Source organism: Hippocampus comes, unplaced genomic scaffold (genome assembly GCF_001891065.2).
Source record: "Hippocampus comes isolate QL1 unplaced genomic scaffold, H_comes_QL1_v1.1 scaffold122, whole genome shotgun sequence".
Classification (NCBI taxonomy): domain Eukaryota; kingdom Metazoa; phylum Chordata; class Actinopteri; order Syngnathiformes; family Syngnathidae; genus Hippocampus; species Hippocampus comes.
Window position 1 is genome coordinate 1,181,508 of NW_017842059.1, and position 19,720 is coordinate 1,201,227.

General features: G+C 42.3%; 2 protein-coding genes across 4 annotated transcripts in view; one reads left to right on the top strand and one right to left on the bottom strand.

Moving 5' to 3' along the window:
* Positions 1–11,393, top strand: part of rasgrp4 (RAS guanyl releasing protein 4) — a 24,386-nt gene extending 12,993 nt beyond the window's left edge. The window contains exons 6-17 of one of the 2 annotated variants that reach the window (XM_019861220.1): positions 1,078–1,219; positions 2,215–2,388; positions 3,618–3,734; positions 4,966–5,241; positions 5,321–5,401; positions 6,829–6,933; positions 7,991–8,100; positions 8,228–8,378; positions 8,471–8,507; positions 9,755–9,892; positions 9,977–10,164; positions 10,921–11,393. In XM_019861220.1, the coding sequence (XP_019716779.1) occupies positions 1,078–1,219; positions 2,215–2,388; positions 3,618–3,734; positions 4,966–5,241; positions 5,321–5,401; positions 6,829–6,933; positions 7,991–8,100; positions 8,228–8,378; positions 8,471–8,507; positions 9,755–9,892; positions 9,977–10,164; positions 10,921–11,034 (1,633 nt within the window). In that variant the 3' untranslated portion in view covers positions 11,035–11,393. The remainder of the gene's footprint in view (positions 1–1,077; positions 1,220–2,214; positions 2,389–3,617; positions 3,735–4,965; positions 5,242–5,320; positions 5,402–6,828; positions 6,934–7,990; positions 8,101–8,227; positions 8,379–8,470; positions 8,508–9,754; positions 9,893–9,976; positions 10,165–10,920) is intronic. The other variant, XM_019861221.1, reaches the window with a different exon arrangement.
* An 802-nt stretch (positions 11,394–12,195) lies between these two features.
* LOC109510719 (heterogeneous nuclear ribonucleoprotein U-like protein 1) overlaps positions 12,196–19,720 on the bottom strand; it is a 21,539-nt gene continuing 14,014 nt past the window's right edge. For both annotated transcript variants that reach the window (XM_019861218.1, XM_019861219.1), the window contains exons 13-17: positions 16,951–17,119; positions 15,303–15,563; positions 14,716–14,870; positions 13,561–13,809; positions 12,196–12,774 (exon numbers count right to left, since the gene is read on the bottom strand). In XM_019861218.1, the coding sequence (XP_019716777.1) occupies positions 12,658–12,774; positions 13,561–13,809; positions 14,716–14,870; positions 15,303–15,563; positions 16,951–17,119 (951 nt within the window). In that variant the 3' untranslated portion in view covers positions 12,196–12,657. The remainder of the gene's footprint in view (positions 12,775–13,560; positions 13,810–14,715; positions 14,871–15,302; positions 15,564–16,950; positions 17,120–19,720) is intronic.

The window sequence follows — 19,720 nt, forward strand, 5'->3', positions numbered from 1 at the left end:
CTTTGAAATTATCCATAGCTGTCTGTCTGAGACTAGGGGGCTGAGTACTCACGTCAGCTGTGTGCTTGGCCATTCAGTGGTATTTCAGACTCGACGTGCTATGACGATAGCTCAGTTTACAACTGCAAAACATACAGGTAACTTTGGTCTTGTCAGTGGAACAATCTGGCAATTTTTTAAAAGTAAACTTTCCATTCATAAACTCTTAAAGTATCCGTTTTCGGTGTCTCGCGCTGCCGTGGCTGGCAAAACAAACGTGCGTGGACATGTGCAGAGCGCTTGTTGTTTTGTTTCTGGTTTATTTATAGAGCAACGTAACATCCGCTGTGACGTCTGCCGTGTTAATCTCGCGAGAAAAAATTTAATCCCGTTAAAATTAATTTAAATTAATGCCAATAAAAACGCGCTAAACTGACAGCTCTAATAATAAATGAGATTTTGCAATAACTTTGTTTCCCTGTTTACCTTCACTTCTACACAATAATTGACTATTGTAGTTGACTGATTTCAAAACTCGTAATAGATTAAATTTGGTGTGTACAAGTAATAATGCGATGAGACAACATTTTTGTGGTTTCACTGCCAGCCCTGTGAAGGAAGACGTAACTCCAAAGTGGCCCGCGACAAAAATTAATTTGACACCCCTGCTCTAAATCTTCATACGATAGATTAGTTGAAGATACATTTTTAGAAAATGTGTTAATTTCTGGACTAGGTCGATTTTTAAATAATGCTGAGTTCATTTATAGATTCATTTTATGGAGGTTTGTGGAAAAAAAAAAAACATGTTGGCTTTTTGAGCTTAATTAGCCAATGACGTTCAAGGGAGCAAACACATACGTCAGGTGTACTCCTTCAGACTTGTTCGCGATGTTTCCAAAAATGTCTTCGGTTTCCGTGAAAACACACTCCTGCGGTAGCTTTTCGAAAAACTGTTTTGTCTTTGATGTTGACAAAGATTAGATTGTCGAGGGCTAAATTCTATTTCTATTCTCTTACCGATCAGTGCTGTTGATTAACAGGTGGTCAGTCCAGTGCGAATAGCTTTAAATCAATGTTTAACCCATCTTTCACCAGAAGCCCCCACGTGAACGTGTCACAGGCCCCCTCGCCCTCCATGAAGAAGAGGAAGGTTTCGCTCATCTTCGACCACATGGAGGCCGACGAGATGGCAGAGCACCTCAGCTACTTGGAGTTCAAGAACTTCTGCAGCGTTTCGGTGAGACCAGCCACCGACTTCAGTATTTATTTTTCTAACTTTAGTTGTCAAAATGGATATGATAAAATGGATAAATTCCTTTTTACTTTTGTCCTTCAGGGAAATTCAGTCCGTACGCTTTAACGGTAATAGGTACAGAGAATTGCCGCAAAAAAATATTCTCAATATAATCGGCTAAATTTTAAATCCATATCCAAACTATGATCGTACAAGTTTACTCTAATAGCTTACAGATGATTTGATTTTGAAAATATGGACCAGCAAAAACACATGAGGCTAACATAACACCACTTAGCGCTTGCCCCACAGACCAAAATCTTCATCAAGATTAATCAAGTCAATATATTTTTAGGACCAATTACTACGTTACCATCAGCCTGGGCTTTGGTGCTATCTTGTGGCATCTTAAGGAATTCCTGACAGAGCATAAAAATGTGCCACTTGAAAGCTTTTACGAATATCAGAGGATAGGTTCCACAAAAAAGTAACACACATAGGTGAATTTGTGAAGAGCAAGCCTCGACCGACTACAGGGGCCGTCCTTTTGTTGACAGGCGCAGGTGTGCTCAGCGTAAAAACTGGTGAATTATTTAATGCTAATTTTGATAGTGGCTGTCACACAGATGCACGATCTGATGTGGAAAGCGGTCTCACAGTGGCCAACTTTACATCACCGCACTGTATTTAAAGGGAAGAAGGGGAGGCCCTTCGATTGGGCGGAAATCAAGTAGTTCGTGTTCGCTCCCACAATAGTGCAGGCGGCCATTTTCTAATTACAGGAAAATTACAAAAACACCAGAAGAAATACAACTTCACTCATTCTCACAGTTAAACTGCACTTTGTGCTACACTTGCGCTGGGCACGAAAATAGGGCCCCAGCAGTTGAACCGGTATGGCAACTTCTTTTTTTTTTTTTTTTAATCTCTACTTCTGCTTCAGTACCTAGTGTCAATATTGTTGTCACTTCTGATCATTTCAACATGTGTTTGGTCAGTTCCTGGACTACCGCAGCTATGTTGTGCGCGGCTCGGTGCGGGACAACCCGGCTCTGGAGCGCTCCGTCATGATGTGTAACGGCGTATCCCAGTGGGTCCAGCTCATGATCCTCAGCAGGCACACGGCCCAGCAGAGGGCGCAAGTCTTCACCAAGTTCATCCACGTGGCTCAGGTGGGCCACAAGCGAGTCATATGCAATTTCTTACTTCTGCGTGTTATTCGCGCGATAATTTCTGATGGTTTCAATACATTTGTTGTAACTATTGGCTATTTCGGCAAAGCACTTTACATAAATAAAACTGTTCAGCAAAATGGCAAAACATCATACAGTAGTTCGCTTGCAATTTAACCCTTTCAGGGACAGCGGTTACTACAGTGGACAGCTTATCATGTTATCAGGTTGCAGGGTGCATGAAAGGTCTTACTTCACTCTTCAAACTTTTGTAAAAATTGTATTTTTGTCTCAAGTCACAATCACAAGCCATCGTATGAGTAAGCACACAATGTGCCATCGACACACTTTTGGGAAGGGTGAAAAACGCACTTGTCTTTCGCTTTCTCTGCGCACAATGTGGGCTGTGTCAGGTTGAGGTCAGACTTTTGTCCTCGTTTTGTAAACACGCGGTGATCCACATTTCAAGTCTTTTTGCACAAGGTGTTTACTGTATTTACTGTAAACATCAAGAGCAAAATTGTGTTTTTCCATGTCAAAATACACACACACACACACACACACACACACACACACACACAGCAAAATAAACCTACTTATTTCACTGAGAGAAAGAAAAAACTGTCTACATTGTTTCGTCTATTGTAGCTCTGATGTCATCACTAGTTCTTTTTCTAACTCGCCTTCCTCCTTCGCCTACTTGTCCTCCTCCCTTTCTCGCTTCTTCACCTCCGTGTCTTCTTCCTGTCCCTCCTCTAATTCTCACTCTTCCTGCTCCCTCCATTGTACTCCACGCCGACAGCTTACCTGCGGCTTATTTCTCGTGCTCAGGCTGACTGCAAAGTGAGCTAATGCTCTCAAGTTTTCTCCTGTGACAGACAGTGTGGCTAGACAGTTGGCAGAATCATGTAAATAAGAGCCATATACTGTATATGCGTCTCATTTTGCAAGGAGTGTATAGATCAATTGGAAATGAACAGTGAGTTGTGTGTGGCAAAATTATACACTCACTACAGCACCGTGTTTGTGCTTTGAGTTTTGCAAACTCTGCGAGTGGTTTTGTGACGGATATGAATAGTTTTTGAAATGGTACTACAAGAATCCCTGTTCAGAGGAAACAATTGTAATACTGTAGGGGCGACCGTAAAATGTACAAACCAACTATGATGGCAAAACACTTTAACGTCATTCCAAATTCATCTTACAACATGACCCGTTGATGCGTGCAGAGACTCCGAGCCTTGCAGAACTTCAACACGTTGATGGCTGTCACTGGAGGCCTCTGTCACAGCGCCATCTCCCGCCTCAAAGACACGTACAACCTTTTGCCTCCTGACGTCACCAAGGTACCCTGATGGCTAACAGCAGCAATAAAGTCTTAGCCCCTTTCTCCGTAGACTCGATGCCAGACCAAAACAGAATAGACTACGATTAAACTAGAACTAAACTACACTCAACAAGGTTCAGCAACGAAACAAACAAGGGAAGAAAGTAGACGATAATAATAATAATAATAATACATTTAATTTATAAGCGCCTTTCAAAACACCCAAGGACACTTTACAATCAGACTACGGCATGTAGACCAAAATGAGACTAAGATGAATTGGAGGAGGCTAAACAACTGGACTGAACTAAATTAGGAGAGCCTAAACTAGGCTAGATTTAACATTACAAGGGAAAAAAAGGAGTTAGAAAAAAACTAAATAGACTACAAAATACTAGACTACACTAGGCTGCTAAGTCTAAAACTATGCCAAATATGATAGCCTAAAGACTACAAGAAACTGAATTAGGAGAGACTAGACAAGGCTGGATTAACTGGATACATCTAGTCTAAATGAGGCATTACTGGACTACACTAGTAAACAATAGACTAGTCAACATTAGACTAAATGAGACTAGACAAGGTTCATCAAAACTAATCTAGACAAGACAGGAGAGTTTGAAACAAAACTAGACTTGATGAGACGAGACGAGACAACACTGGACTAGACTTGAGTAGTCAAATCGAAACTAGATTAGAAAAGACAAGACAACACCGGACTAGTCAACCCTAGATGACAAAACAAGGATCGACAAAACTACTATAGACAAGACAGGACAGTTTGGAAAAAAACTAGACTCGATGAGACGAGACGAGACAACACTGGACTAGACTTGAGTAGTCAAATCGAAACTAGATTAGAAAAGACAAGACAACACCGGACTAGTCAACCCTAGATGAGACTAGACAAAACAACACTGCACTAGACAACACTACTACATGAGACTAAAGACAAAATGAGACCAGACAACATCCAACTACACGAAACAAAACTAAACATAGATTAAAACAGGACTGAACCGATCTAAATTAGCAAAACTAAACTAGACAAAATAAAACTAAACCGACCAAAATTAGAATAAGATACTTATCAAAACCCAGACTAGACTCAAAGTGTCTAAACCTAACAAGAGTACACAATACAAGACTGGTCTAAACTAAACTGGATTAAACCAGACTAATGTGGACTACTACTAGTGTTCATTATTTCCTGCTGTTAAAACAAGAGCCCTTTGTCACGACGTCGTCAGGCACTCAGCGAGATGACGGAGCTCCTGTCGTCACGCAGCAACTACAGCAACTACCGCCGTCTATACGGCGAGTGCTCCGGCTTCAAGGTGCCCATTCTGGGCGTGCACCTCAAGGACCTGATCTCCCTCAACGAGGCCCTGCCCGACTATGTGGACGGCGATAAGATCAACCTGAGTAAACTGCAGCATCTCCACAGCAACGTCAACGATCTCCTGGAGCTGCACAGACTCACGCCACCGTTCGAGGCCAACAAACACTTGCTGCATCTTTTGACGGTAGGAGATCCAGTCCTGAGACCAGACCCCAACGAGGAGTTCCGTTGGAACATCGCAAATGATGTCTTTAATGCTTCAGCTCTCTCTAGATCTCTACTACACAGAGGACGAGATCTATGAACTCTCCTACACCAAGGAACCCAAAAACCCTAAGATCCAGGTCAGTCACCTTCACCATCAACAAGTGTGGTATTCACAACAAGCAGCAGTTTGGCAAAAATAAATAAATAAAAATTAAAAAGCCTTCAAGCTATCTAATGCCACTCCCTGGTCACATTTCCTGTCCCACTAAACATAAAACCAAAAGAATTACTCTAGATGTGTATTTAAAACAACACAGCTTTGCCTCAGGAAAGTGTGCTAGCTTAAACCTAAGAAACAAATAAAATGCTAACAGGTAGCATCAACAGTCAGTTTTAGAACACACTTTTTTAAGGAATAGTCCAAAACGCTTCATATCAAAAAGCTTAACAGCGTTTCGTGTCCCAAAAATGTGACCACTGTTCGACCTCTGAAAATATTGGATTGAAATGGAATGGATTTTATGGACGTTAAACCTTTTATTCGCCATTGGCGCTCACTATAGAGAAGAAAAATGGTAAATGGTGCGCCCTGCGACCAATTGTCACCAAAATTTATGTGCACATCTCTAGTCATGCCCACTTCAACCTCTCACAATATTCAAACGATCTCTCCAATATTTTGGATTTCATGGGCATTACGTTTTTTTTTTATTTTTTTATTCTCCATAGCAAAAGTGTAACGTCACTTGACATCACAAAACTGCAAGCAGTCTTGACCGGCGTGTACATGGCTATGTGTACTCAAGCCTACTTCAACTGCTACAAATATGTGAACGATCAGGCAATGTTTTGGATTTTATCGATGTTCTCCTAAAACTTTGACCAGAGGTGTCAAACTCATTTTTATAGTGGGCCACATTGTAGTTACGATTTCCCTGAGCGGGCCATTATGACTGCGAATTTTGTGAAATGTTTGATCACCTCCACATATTACATGTACAGTGCATCACAAATAATAACGTGTTGAAATCAGAAGTCAAGAATAATGGTTGGTTAAAGTAGTAAGTACATAATGAGATAATGATTGCAATATCTATGTAATGGATTACATATGACAATTATGAATTTTGGTTCAGACTTTAGCAAGCATCATGGAAAGGTTGACATGCTTGATTTGCATGATGATATTATATCGTGTTATATATTTTTTTAAAGATTTGGGAAAAAGGTGTCATGCTATCTCAGTGTGTTCGTATGATTAGTGTGGGGATGAATCGACCTTTGGCAGTCTTACTTTTGACAAGCACTTGCATGTTTGGTTTCGGCGTGCGGGCTGGATCACTTTGCAAGAAAAGTGCACCGCAACTGCCACTCAACCACATCAAAGGGCCAAGTTGGGGTGTGACGCTGCGCGCGCGCGCGTGTGTGTGTGTGTGTGTGTGTGTGTGTGCCTAATCTTGTTTCATACAATGCAATACACTACATCTTTATTGATATGGCACTTTCACGACAACCGCAGCTGTAACAAAGCGCTTAACGGAACATTTTTCTTTCATGGCTGCAGCCCGTCACTCCAGTGAAACCGCCTTTGGTGGCAGAGTGGGGGTCAGGGGTCACCCCCCGCCTGGACCCTGACACCATATCCAAACATGTCAAACAGATGGTGGATGTAAGTACAACACACACGAGGGACATCAGTCAGCATGACCTGCATTTGAGTATGTTCGTGTGAGAGCTTTTCAAGTATGTTTCAGTATGGGAGGATTTTATTTCATGTGATTTGACTTTGTGTGTATGAGGGTGTTTCAGTTGTCTGAAAGAGCCTTTCAGTTGTGTGTGTGTGTGTGTGTGTGTGTGTTTGTGTGTGTGTGTGTGTGCGCGCGCGTCTCTCATTCACAGGAGTGAGTGTGAGAGATTTAGTATATTATATGAGAGCAGTTTGACATGTGACATTTGTGTATGAGAGCAATTCAGTTCTGTGAAAGAGGATTTCAGTTGTGTGTCACAGCGTTTCAGTGGGTGTGAGAGTGTTTAAATAGTCCTGAGAGAGTATTTTAGGATGAAGTGTGGGAGGATTTTAGTTTTAAGTTTGGGAGCATTTCAGGTGTGTTAATTAGAATTCAGTCTTGTAGAAGTCTTACAGTAGCGGTGTGAGAGCATTCCTTTCGCATGCAAAAAGAAACCAGTAGTTGTATGTGTGAAAGTTTCAGTGTGAGCGGAAACAAAATCAGCAGCTACTGCGACACTTTCAGGCTACTTAAAGACTTTCACACACACAATTCAGAACACAATGCCATTGTCGTGAAAACCTACTGAAAAGCTTTCTCACACATAAATGTAATTGAAAGAGAAATGCTTTCACACACACTACAGAAAACCCTCTCACACTCTTCTTGTATGCTTTCACATGCATGAACTGAAATACCTGCTCTCTTACTCACTACTGAATCTCTCTCTCTCTCTCTCTCTCTCTCTCTCTCTCTCTCTCTCTCTCTTTCCCTCTCTCTCTCTCTCTCACACACACAGTTGGATTTCAGTTGGCTGTGTTAGAGGATTTCAGTTCTTGTGAGAGTGTTTCGGTCTTGTTCATGTGAGAGGCAATCCTAAATTAGCAAACGTCACTGACGGCCACTCACACAATTATGCACACCAGATTTTCACTTCCTTATTCGACGGTAGCTCAAAGGAGAAGTAGTCAACACGCTTCTCTTTGTCGCCCCCTTCAGTCCATCATGAAGAACTATGACCACAAGCAAGACGGCTACATCCCGCTGGAGGACTTTGAGAAAATTGCCGCCAACTTCCCCTTCTCATTCTGCACGCAGCAAACTGACAGGTGACACTATTCGCATTACATCACGACAGCAGAGTATACACCTTTGAGTAAAGATTTGGCCACAAAACCGACATTTTCAACTTTCAACTTTCAAATAAAATAAAATAAAAATGTCCTCCATTCTCAGGCAGGGTCAAATCAGCCGAGAGGAGATGACATCGTATTTCATGCGCGGGATGTCAGTTTGCGCCAAGCTGGGCTACAACTTCAACGATGCGCACAACTTTCACGAGATCACGTACAAGAGACCCACCTTCTGCGACACCTGCGGTGGCTTTGTCAGTCTTTTACATCAATCCCAAGAAAACACAAATACAATTTGAAATGAAAAAAATAAATAAATAAATCACACTACTGTATCGTGTTACAGCTGTGGGGGGTCATCAAGCAAGGCTACCATTGCAGAGGTAAGTACGTATCTCTTCCATTCATTCCATTTTAAAGAAACAGAGGCAAAATGGAGTACACTGCTCGACCCCCAAAGGATAATTGAAAATAAAAATAATTAAAGCTAATGAGGGTTTTGGGGACGATTGTGTCCAAGGCCCCTAAAATACGTTATACACCCATACACATTTTTTTTTTAAATCTGGTGCATATTTGACGATGTTAAAGCACCCAAAAGAGTAATTGTGATCTATATACTACTAATAATTAAAGCGACAGAGCCTTGAAAAAGAGCAGCTTCAAATAAAAATGGCTGATAATCTCTGGGACAATACTTCAAATTTTGCTCAGATAAACGAGCAAAAAAACACCGAAAAAAAATCATAGTCATACTAATAATTAAAGCTGCAAATGCCATTAAAAGTGCACCTTCAAATCAAAATGGCCGACTACTTTGGCACAGCTAAAATCCTTATAAATGATTGCCGGTATACATGTGTTAGCAAAATATGGGTGGTTTTTACAATCAGTTGAAACCATTTTAAGTGCCCCTGTGTGGTGAACACTATCTGCTCTTTCTTCATTTTCCTGAAACTTGTCATGAATTTTTGAGTAAAGTCTCCCAAAAGTATAGGAGCAATAATCATAATAATAATAATAATAATAATAATAATAATAATAATAATAATAATAATTAAAGCTACAAATCCCTGAACAAAACTACCTTCAAACCAAAATAGCCAACTACATATATTCACAGTCCCTAAAATTATTTGTGCAATTTTAGTTTTAGTTTCATAGATTCAAAAGCAGGTACGGGTCTTGGCAGGGCTTCAGTGCATTCACTCACCAATTGTTTGTTGAGACGAGGAGGTCGGGAAGTGGACTAGGGATGGTGGATGGCTTGATGAGTGGAGAATATCCCAACTATCATGGTCTTTACATGCTTGAAAATAACGTAAAATGTCAAAATAATGCGTTGAAGGTCAATTTATGCTTTAATGAAAAATAAATTAAAGCTTATCTAGCCAAGAGGCCTGCTTCCACGCACACAAACATGACTTCAGACAGCCATCTTACTTTTAACCCTTGACCCTTGCAAAGAGTGCACACCTCTAACTGCAGTAGCCATACTTGGCCAGGTGGGGGCACACTCGGCAAAAACAACCAAGCTCCGTTCAAGAGTTCAAGAGTTCAAGAGCGGAACTATAGTGGAATGTAAATGTAATTTTAAAAAAATAATAATTAAGGCTGTATTCCTCATCAGGGTGCGGGATGAACTGCCACAGACACTGCCGGGATCTGGTGGGGATGGAGTGCTTGAAGAAACACAAAAACACCAGCGGCTCCTGCCCGTGCACCCCCGCCCCCGACTCCCGAGCCAAGGGGAGCGTGTGGAGTACCGGTAGGTGGACCCCTGCGGACTTCCTACATTCTACCATGCAACAACAACCACCCACACTTGTGTCTCCCCCCCACCCCTCGTCAGGTTCTGAGGATGAGGCCTTTGTGTTCCCCCATGGCAACGACTCAGAACACCACAAGGGCTGCGCCCCCTTTAGGAAGAGCACAGACCATGTAGGTCTGTGGGACCGCGCCACTCAGACAGACCCTGGGGTATGGACCCCCCAGGAGAAGAAGGAGCGCCGGGTGTACAACCACAACGCCCCTGGCCAGGTGAGACACTAAGCTAGTACCTGGATTTAAATTGAATATAAAGTCTACACACACCGCGTTTCAAATCCCAGTTTATTGGGATGAAAAAAATAATCACAGCATAAATCACATAAACATTTTTTCATCTCAAATGAAAGAAAATATTTGAACAGGGCAATTTCATAAAAGCCACTGAGATAATATGCTTGCACAAGTGTGCACACCCTCAGATAACTGGGGATCAACCAATGCCATTCAAACTTGGGTTGATGAAAGTCAACACACAGCTGCTGACATTTCAAATGCCTCAGATTAAACCCAAATGAAGTTTAGATGTTCTTCTAGGTTTTTGGACAGTTTTAACACGTACATCTGGACTTTTTATACCCATGGTATGAGTCGAAGTTGAATTTATTTCTACAGTGCATCCCTCCATCGGTCGTCAATTATTCAGATTTTTCCTATTTGTGGGCTGGCTTGGCTCCTATCCAGCCCAAATAACTGGGGTCCGCTGTACATCAAATCACTTTTTCCTGTTGAATGGAATTAAAAAGCAATTAATCCTTTCCCGGCCCCGCCCCAAAAACACAGAAATACAGTATTTTGTTCGGTGTTTTTTAATAAACAGAAAACTAGCACAGTATTGTATTAAAAATAATCATTAAAAAGCCAATCTAAAGAAATATTACACATACGTGTGTGTGTGTGTGTGTGTGTGTGTGTGTGTGTGTGTGTGTGTGTGTGTGTGTGTGTGTGTGTGTGTGTGACGCCTGTCAGGCCAACACGCTGCCACCTCCCAGGAGTCGCGGGTGCTCCATGCCCATCTCCTTCCTGCATGAGAAACTGGAGGAGCTTCACCTCTGCAAGGAGAAAAGCCGGGAGCCCGATTGACCACGGGCAAAAGATGAACTTTCCTCTTCTCAAACGGACAGCTTCATTGTGTTTTTGCTTCCCGTTTAAATTAAGGACACTGTCAACTTGTTGTACTCTTGTCATGTTGTCTCTGGTGCTACATTTCTTGGAAATATCACGTGAGCAGTTTCCGGATCCAGAATTGAGTCCATGGAGGGAAATGAACACTAAAGCAGAATTCCCATTCATTATTATTATTTTTCCTAAGTGTGGCAGCTACCACAAAAATCTGTTCGAGGAGACATGGATTTTGTTTTTGACCATTTAAAACAGTTCTCGTGTTTTAATATAATTTCTGTGATTTCTTTTGGTGAAAATACCCCAAGGATGAAGAATTTAAAAAAAGAAAAAATATATACTTTGACGAAATACGCCTGGTTTGAGGGGGCGGTTCTGTCTCGCCACCCCCCACATCACCCCCCCCCCATATACCACTGAGCCAATGGCAAGCAGTTTCATTACCATGGCAACTATGGTGGGACAGAAGCCCCCCAAAGACAGTGAAAGCATGGGCAGCACTTCATCAATAAGCCACCGAAGAACATTTCGTCAGTGTGCGATACGTGACTGTGGAACACATAAACTTAAGTCATGCTGAACAAAAATATCAACACTTGTTTTTGCTTGATCTTGAGCTGAACTCAATTTTTTTTTTCCTCTGCACGCAAATGGTTTCCTTTACAAATACTGTTCAGAAATGTGAGTGAGCACTTCTCGTTTGCCGAGATAATCCATCTGACAGGTGTGTCCTTTTATCGTGTGCAGCCTAAGGCACACTTGTTCCATTATCATGCCGCCAAATTGGCATCATGATTTGCCAACTGCCCGGCCGGATAGCTTGTCGGCAAAGGACACTAATATGTCTGTCAGAGATGGGCCTTTTGTGGAAATATAAAGCCCTTTGACTTCAAGCTCATGAAAAAATGGGAACAATAGGTTGGTGTTAGTTTTTAATAAACAAAATAAAGCAAACTCCCCCTTTAAGAGTACTGCATTCACATTTGTCATTAGCGACCAGTCCAGGGCGTACCTCACCTCTTGCCCACATCAGCTGGGATTGGCTCCGGGTCATCCTAATGACGACAAACGCTCCAGAAAAAGGACAACTACACAAAAAAATTGAAACACAGAAACGTTTCATCCAGGTGTATACAACTGCATTTATTGTAGAAAGACAACAAACATCAGATTTTTCACACTGGTACAAAATCATATATTGGGGGAATGTAATGGGATTTAAACTACAGCTACCACAAGAGGATTATATTAAAAAAAAGGAAAATGCCTCTACCAAAAAAGTGCCTCTAAAATGGCGGTTTCGTTATGTGTGACTGAAAACAAAAAAAAGTCAAAGAAAAGTAAAAAGCATGCTTTTGTTCTCTACCTCCCCATCTCAATTGTTTACTGCTGCTGCGACAAGCCACCTCTCCTCTCATCCCCAAAAAAGCATTTTAAGGGTTAGCATGAGGCGAGCTAGCATCTATCACCACGCCACCACTTTACATAAGACTGATTAAGAAGGGGAAAAAAACAAGATGGTGAGGAGGAGGAGGGTCATGGGGGCATAGGTCAACACACGCGAAGGGGCTTTGGTGTGGAGAACTACTGGGAGCCGGAAGACGAGCCTTGGCTGCCCTGTCCAGGGTAGCCGCCATATTGGCTGTAATACTGGTTCCACTGGCTCTGGTTCTGGTAGTACTGCTGCCACTGCTGCGCATACTGTGAGGAAAAACACATTACATTTCAGAATGGGTAATTAGTTGGTCAAGTTTGTATTTCTTCGGTTCTGGTACTGCATTAAGTAATACGTTTTGGATTTTATTTATTCATTTATTTTTTAAAAATATTTTTCATTTTGTTCTGCCATTTATTTTAATGTAGTTGTTAGAGCAGGCTTGCTTATTATTTATTCCCCCCCAAATAAAAACGCTTTGTTTGAATTTTTATTAGTTTTAGGACAAGTTTTATTTTATTTATTTAATATGTGGAGTATTTTTAGAGTGTGAGATAATAATTAAAAAAAGTTAAAAGTTTTGTGAAATTAAGTTAACTTTTCAAGATACATTTTTTGCACCGATTCTGAGTCTGCCGTTGTTTTTTCTCTAGCACATGCATGGTAAAATCTGTGTTGTTGAAGAATTTAATGGTAAAATTTAAATCCCCCAAAATGGATATCTTCCAAAAATTGAATGTGCCAGGAAAATAAGAGATTTTTTTTTTTTTAATCAGCATTAAAAATACCTTTCGGGACACATCCCTGATTAAAATTAGCTGTTGACCAATGCGATTATAGTTTGTTTTATAAACCTAAAATGTAGTTTCAGATAAGTTTTAGTTTAAAAAAAAAAAAAGTATTTGTTTTCATTTTATTCCATAAACGAAAAATGTTATTTTAATTTTTCTTTGTTAGTTTTTGTTAACTATGAATAACGCTGGAAATAAGCCTTCAACTCAATTTTAAGTGCTTTGTTCCACTGTATAGTTAAGACGTGTTTGCACGCTCACTTGCTGATATTGCTGGTTGTAGCTTTGCTGCTGTTGCTGCTGCTGAGGCGGGGCCTGGTGCTGCTGGGAGGGGGCCTGATGCTGCTGAGGGGGAGGCTGGTGGTGGCCGTAGGCGCCGGCGGCGGGCTGGCTGTAGCTCTGGCTGTAGCCCGGGTATTGACTGTAATTGCCGTAATAGTTCTGGTTGTAGCCGCCCTGGTTGTAGCCGCCCTGGTTGTAGCCGCCCTGGTTGTAGCTGTGGCCGTAGCCCTGCGAGGAGATGGCGGGTGGAGGAAAAGTGCAAGCATGCAAAGTGAGCAAGGGGACCAAGGTGCAGCACTGAACCTTTAAAAGTACGGCGAATCATCGCCACAATGGCAATCTGCAAGTAATTTCTGAGTAACTCGGTCTAATTGTTTCGAATAAGAAAAATTTGCATCTCCCCCCCATAGAAGTTATTCTCGAAGAAACTTTTCGGGGTCCTCTTTCCAATGTGCTCTAGATGCCGCCAAAGCACAGTCTAAATAGGAATTGCTGTCAAGTGACTAGCCTAAAAAATAAACGTCATACAGATTATTCCATTTAGAAAAAAATATACAGTGGCACATGTATTCCTCCTTCACAACCCATCAAAACGGCAACTCTCAAGCAACGATACCTCCATCGGGAGGTTTGCTTGCGCTTTTGATTAGCCACTCCGCAGAGCAAAAACACAAACATGTGGTGAAGACTCTCTGGAACTTATGCTAAAAGACTTGAGCTAAAAGCTCCTGAACATACTTTTTTGACAACAATTACTACGAGAGGCTGACCAATGTGCTTTTGGGGACCATGGTTATTACCTCAATTAGACGGGGAGCCGACCTTTTGACAACACCCAACAGATTGGCTGATGTATGACATGATAGACAGAACACAAACTCTTTATACCCAGAAAAAGATTGAAGACAAAGAAGCAAACCACTACTAAATTAAAAAAGGGCAACTTGAGCAGCTGTTTTAAGCAGGTCTTTGGCGCCGCCTTGTTTTCATTTTCGGGCGCTTCAGAAGAAGCACCAAAATAAGCTGATAAGATATGAATAGGCGAGATTGTTCATAACTCGATGAGGCTGGGTTGCAGAGAAAAACGTGCCAACGGGTCAATTTGTCAATAGTGAAGCGGGAAGAGGCGCTTACCTGGTTGTAGCCGCCCTTGTTGTAAGGAGACGGCCGGTTGTAGCTGCCTCCCGACGAATGGCTGCGATATCCGGAGCGGGAGTCGGAGCCGCCGTCTCTGTAGCCGCCGCTGTTACCGCCCCAGCGGTTCTGACCGTAGCTTCCCCGATTGTAGCCTACCAAAAGGAATTCATGGAAGGCCTGTCATTTTGGCACCTCCACGCCAGATACACTGGAAGTCCAGTCCAAAACATACGTTAAAATGTGCATGTACAGTATGAACAAGGTAGTCTCATTCATATTGCATTGGTGGATGAAGAATTAAGCAGATTAATGCACTGGTTTTCAGCCAGCCAAGGAGGTGGGCATTTTATGCAGCACCGCCCCCTGCTGTCGACTTGAAATTGACCTCAAACTGCCTTTGGGCTTCCGTTGCAAAAACAGGAGAGGATATTAAAATGTCATTTAAAAAATCACCTGTATATATCGTTAAAGGTTTTATGACATCAACAGTTTGACCCTGGAACACTTTTAAACATACCAACATAATTTCCAATGGGAAAAATGGTTTGAAATCAAGACTGCCACAAAAATGATTAACCGCTTACCTCTGTAACCTCCCGGGTCTCCACTGCGGTTCTGGTAGCCGCCGCCGCCTCCACGGGGCGCGTCGCGGCTGTCATAGCGCGGGAAGCTGCCGCGGCCGCGGTAGCCGCCCTGACGGTTGTCAAAGCGCTTGTCGGGAGGCGGTCCCGCCTTGCGCCCCTCGTCATTGTACTGCTTTACCAGCTTCTCGGCATCGTCACACTGCAGCTCCACGTAGGTGACCGCCTCCAGGAAGTCACATGCTTCCGGCAGGGTGAAGTTGGCTTTTGGTTGGGGGCGACGCCAGTGAGGGATTGAGAGGAAAAGACAAGAGATGCAGGGGAATGGGAAGGGGAGGCAGTGAGGACCAGAGCAGCCACACCACCAAAAGACAAAACACAAAGTGGAGACTAATTAGTGCCACGCAGAGGAGGCGGGAAGAATATAAAGACTAGGTAACAAGGAGAAAACATTCCCTCCATGGAGGCAACATTTGTGGAAACAGACACAGGGGGGGGGGGGATTTTTTTTTAGGGGGGGTCTTTAGGAAAGGGCACTGCAAACCAAGGACAGCGGAGCGCAACAGTAAAGTGGATGGAAATCAATCATGGACAGTAATCCCCTTTATTGGGACTGACACGAATAGCAAAAGAGTGCAAGTAATTGACGACCACACAAAGATGTTTATAGTTAACTAATCGAGTAGTTTGACCTGGAAATACAACAAAAACTACGATGCCCCAAACTCTTAATAGGAGACATCTTACAACATTGGCTGTAATAAAAAAATGGAAGACATTTGATTATTATTATTATTGAAAAAAAAAAAGCCATAAGCACGAGTGTACATGTGTAGAAAATGCTCCATAACAAGCCAGGCTAAACTTAGCAACGCACCGACACATAAAAGCTGGGCTCTCAATCAAAATGGTGATTTGTATCACCCAAAAAAAAAAAAAATTAAAAAAAAAGACTTTTTTTAATTGGGAGTTCAGATATCTATTGAAATACATACATAAAATCTGGTCAAAAGACGACCTGCAAATTAGAGTAAAAAAGGAAACATTTCTCACGATGTCTCCTGTACGTATTTCGATGGGGTCCAAAAGTAGAACAATTCGATTCTGTTCGATGCACTTGCATTGTAAAAAAACAAAACGGACTTTGATTCAAATTGGGGTTTTTTTGCTACTCCTCGAGTGGAAAAGTGAAAGAGCAATTTGGCTAGTGGAACAGGCCATGCACTTAGGTCTATTTTATTTAAATTTTTTTTTGAAGTCCCGCAAATAGGGGTGCTCATTGCCATATTGGTAATCTTGGGGCTTTTCAGAAGTAGCACAAAAACTGCAAATATATGAGTGTTTCATCCTGAGCTGGGATGTGCCAGTTAACTGTGGATTACTGGAAATGAAACTATGTTGGGATGAGGACGCCACCTCAGTTTGCAGCGCACAAGGAGAAAGGGAAGATGGAAATAAATTAATCACGACTTTAAAATATGTCCAGTTCTGATAACGTGGTGGGGGCGGGTGGGGAGGAGGGGGAATGGAAAGAAGGGAGGCAGGAGGGGGAAATAGGGCATCTTCCAAGTTTGATTTTTTTACACAGAGAATAAAACAAAACAAAAAAGCAGATCTGGTGTTTTGTTGCTTGTATCCACAGCGGTCCTACCTTTCATTTCTAACACAGCATGATCGGGCACATCCTTCCCCTGCTCATTGGTTTGCTTTAACGTTCGCTCTTTAAAATCCTCGTCCGTGGGACAAATTACAATAGCCTTGCGTTGAAAACCCTCAAAAGGACGCATTTTTCGTCTCCTTGCTGATCCATATACATTTGTCTAGCAATGGCGACAAGAAAGAGGTAGAAGCTTGTTTGTTATTGTTTTACTTGCAAAGGCGTTCCGCTGGAATGGGACGCTGGAACCCTGCAATCATCAAGTGACACAGGTTTGTTTGGCTGGGATGAGGCTACGCGTTAGCTCGGTTGCTCGAGGCCGCGTCGCTCACAAGACTTACCTGCCACGTCTGCTGCCCCGCCGCTCACCGTGGACCAACTAGGAAGGGGGGGACCCATTTAATAACCATCACTAATAATAAACGACTTAGACGTGATACGGTATGCCGATTCTGAGCCAGGTTAGTTAACTAAGAAGTTGAAGGTTAAAGGCGGGGGGAAGAAAAGGTAGATAAAATGAGTGCCTGTTATCCTGCTGAGGAGATAACTTTTGCGATTTCAACTCGCAGCACGGTGGGACTAGCTGGTCAGCACGCCTGTCTCACAGTTCCGAGGCCGTGTGTTCGGATCTCGGCTGCAAACTTCCTGTGTGGAGATTTTCCCCGGGGAGTCCGTCTTGCTCCCTCATTCCAAAAACTTTCATGTTAGGTTGACTGAGGACTTAATTGGCCTTAGGTGTGAATGCCCTCTGGCGATTATTGGCTGGCAATTATTCCACGATGTTTCCCGTCTACGAAGTCAGCCCTAATCAGGACAAGCGCTCTCAAAAACTCTGCACAACATGTGTTCAAGAATTGCACCATTAGCATTCTGAAGTTATAAACGGTCAAAAATAATTCCCCAAAAAGCAAAGGAAAAGAATCGCACCGCGTTACGTCATTTGGGCGGGCGAGCTGGTGGATCGGCATTTGAATGTGTTGTGAACGTGTTTCATGTTGATAGCACCGAAGTTTTCCTTCATGCAAATATTGACTGTAATTATGACTTAACTAGTGCGCCCGTGGCTTTCATCCGAATTCGTGTTATGTCACCACCACAAAACCAGAATTCCTTGCTAAACCTAGGAACCCCGACCCCCTCCGTAACCTTTATCGTATGAAAAAGTAACAAGACCCCTGAAACCCGAACAAGCCATTTTTACCAAAAAAAAAAATAAAAAAATCAGTGAACACGGGTCCTCAAAGAGCTACCTTATGAAAACAACAGTTACTCTTCCTGTTAAAAAAACCACAGCTCTGCACAAGCATTTGGTGCACAACTCGTCAAATTTGAACGGATTGTAACATTTTTCTCTGAAGTGAGTTTGCCATCGACGCGCATGAGCAGTGACGTCAGCAACTATTATTGCACATTACAGGATTTTCCTCCACTTTTGTTGGTTGGTGTGATCGGCAGAGAGGGTTACCCGTAGTGGCCGCGTAAACGAGTCCTTCGGTCATTGAATTAAAACGGCAACCCGATGACGCGTGCGGTCAACCGTGCTTGGCAAGGGCAAAAGATAACTGCTACAACGTGATGTTACAGATGTGTTTAAAGGCTGTACTTCAAATGAATACAGCATGACACGCAGGCGAATTTATGTGCGGATGGTTCAAATCGACGGATTGATTTCTGCGCGTGATCAGGAAAGGGATCTGATACAAGAGACAGAATGATTTGACTTGCATTCATAACAGCAATTAAACGAGACTCGAAAACAGTAACGGTCAAATCAGCAACAAGCCGCCATGTATGCTCTTCGTCCAGCGCAAACCTCCCAATTCCCGCGACGTCTCATAACTCCACCTGGTTCTAACGGCGCGGGAGTAGTGCAGCGTTATGGCACCTCTAAAGTGAGAATCTCAACACCTAAGAAATCTTCAAATCTTAAAAACAAGTAAAAATTGTTCCGCGTGTGATTTTGGGGCGGTGGTGTGTTGGAGTGAGGGTGCAACAGTATTCGACGCAACATAAGGTATGATGCCAATTCATACAATGGGGTAGTTGATAACTTTATATTCAGATTTGGACCTTAATTTACGATGTTCCCGAATGGCGCGCAATAAACAATTGAAACGCAAATAAACACATCAAAACGCAAAACAAAAGCATGAGACATTATCCGTTTTTCAGTTTTGATTGTCACAAATTCTGACCAAGATGCCTTTTTCATACAAATATCAACTGTGGCTTCACTATTAAGGTACCGTAAGGTTATGATGGACTATGCAACATCTCTTCATCTCGAGTCTTTCTGCACGTTCTACAAAGTTTTTGTGAAATGGATAGAGAATACGCATTGTGTCTTATGTATTTTTTGGGGTGTTTATTTTTACATCGCAAAAACTGTCCATTGCTTCGGGGGCTAACGACAGGATCACTTCAGAAAAATGTTTCCTGGAATTCGTGCCCAAATGTCACATTGACTAAAAGTCACAACTGAAGAAACACCGGTGTTAGTAGGCATAAAACGGCAGAGAAGCAATGAATGGTTGTTATTTGCCGATTTAAGTCCATAACTATATCAAAGGGGTGTCTCGGCACGAAAGGAAAAAAATCACGCAGTACAGCTGGCTGGCATTGAGAAATAACTTTCATTGTAGAGTTAGCATGAATAAAGAAAAACAAGATCACACAATTAGTACTAAAAGAAAATTGATGCCTCAGTCAGCCCTCGTGAACAAAAATTAGCACGCATCAGTTTGTGTTAATAGGGTGGACCCCC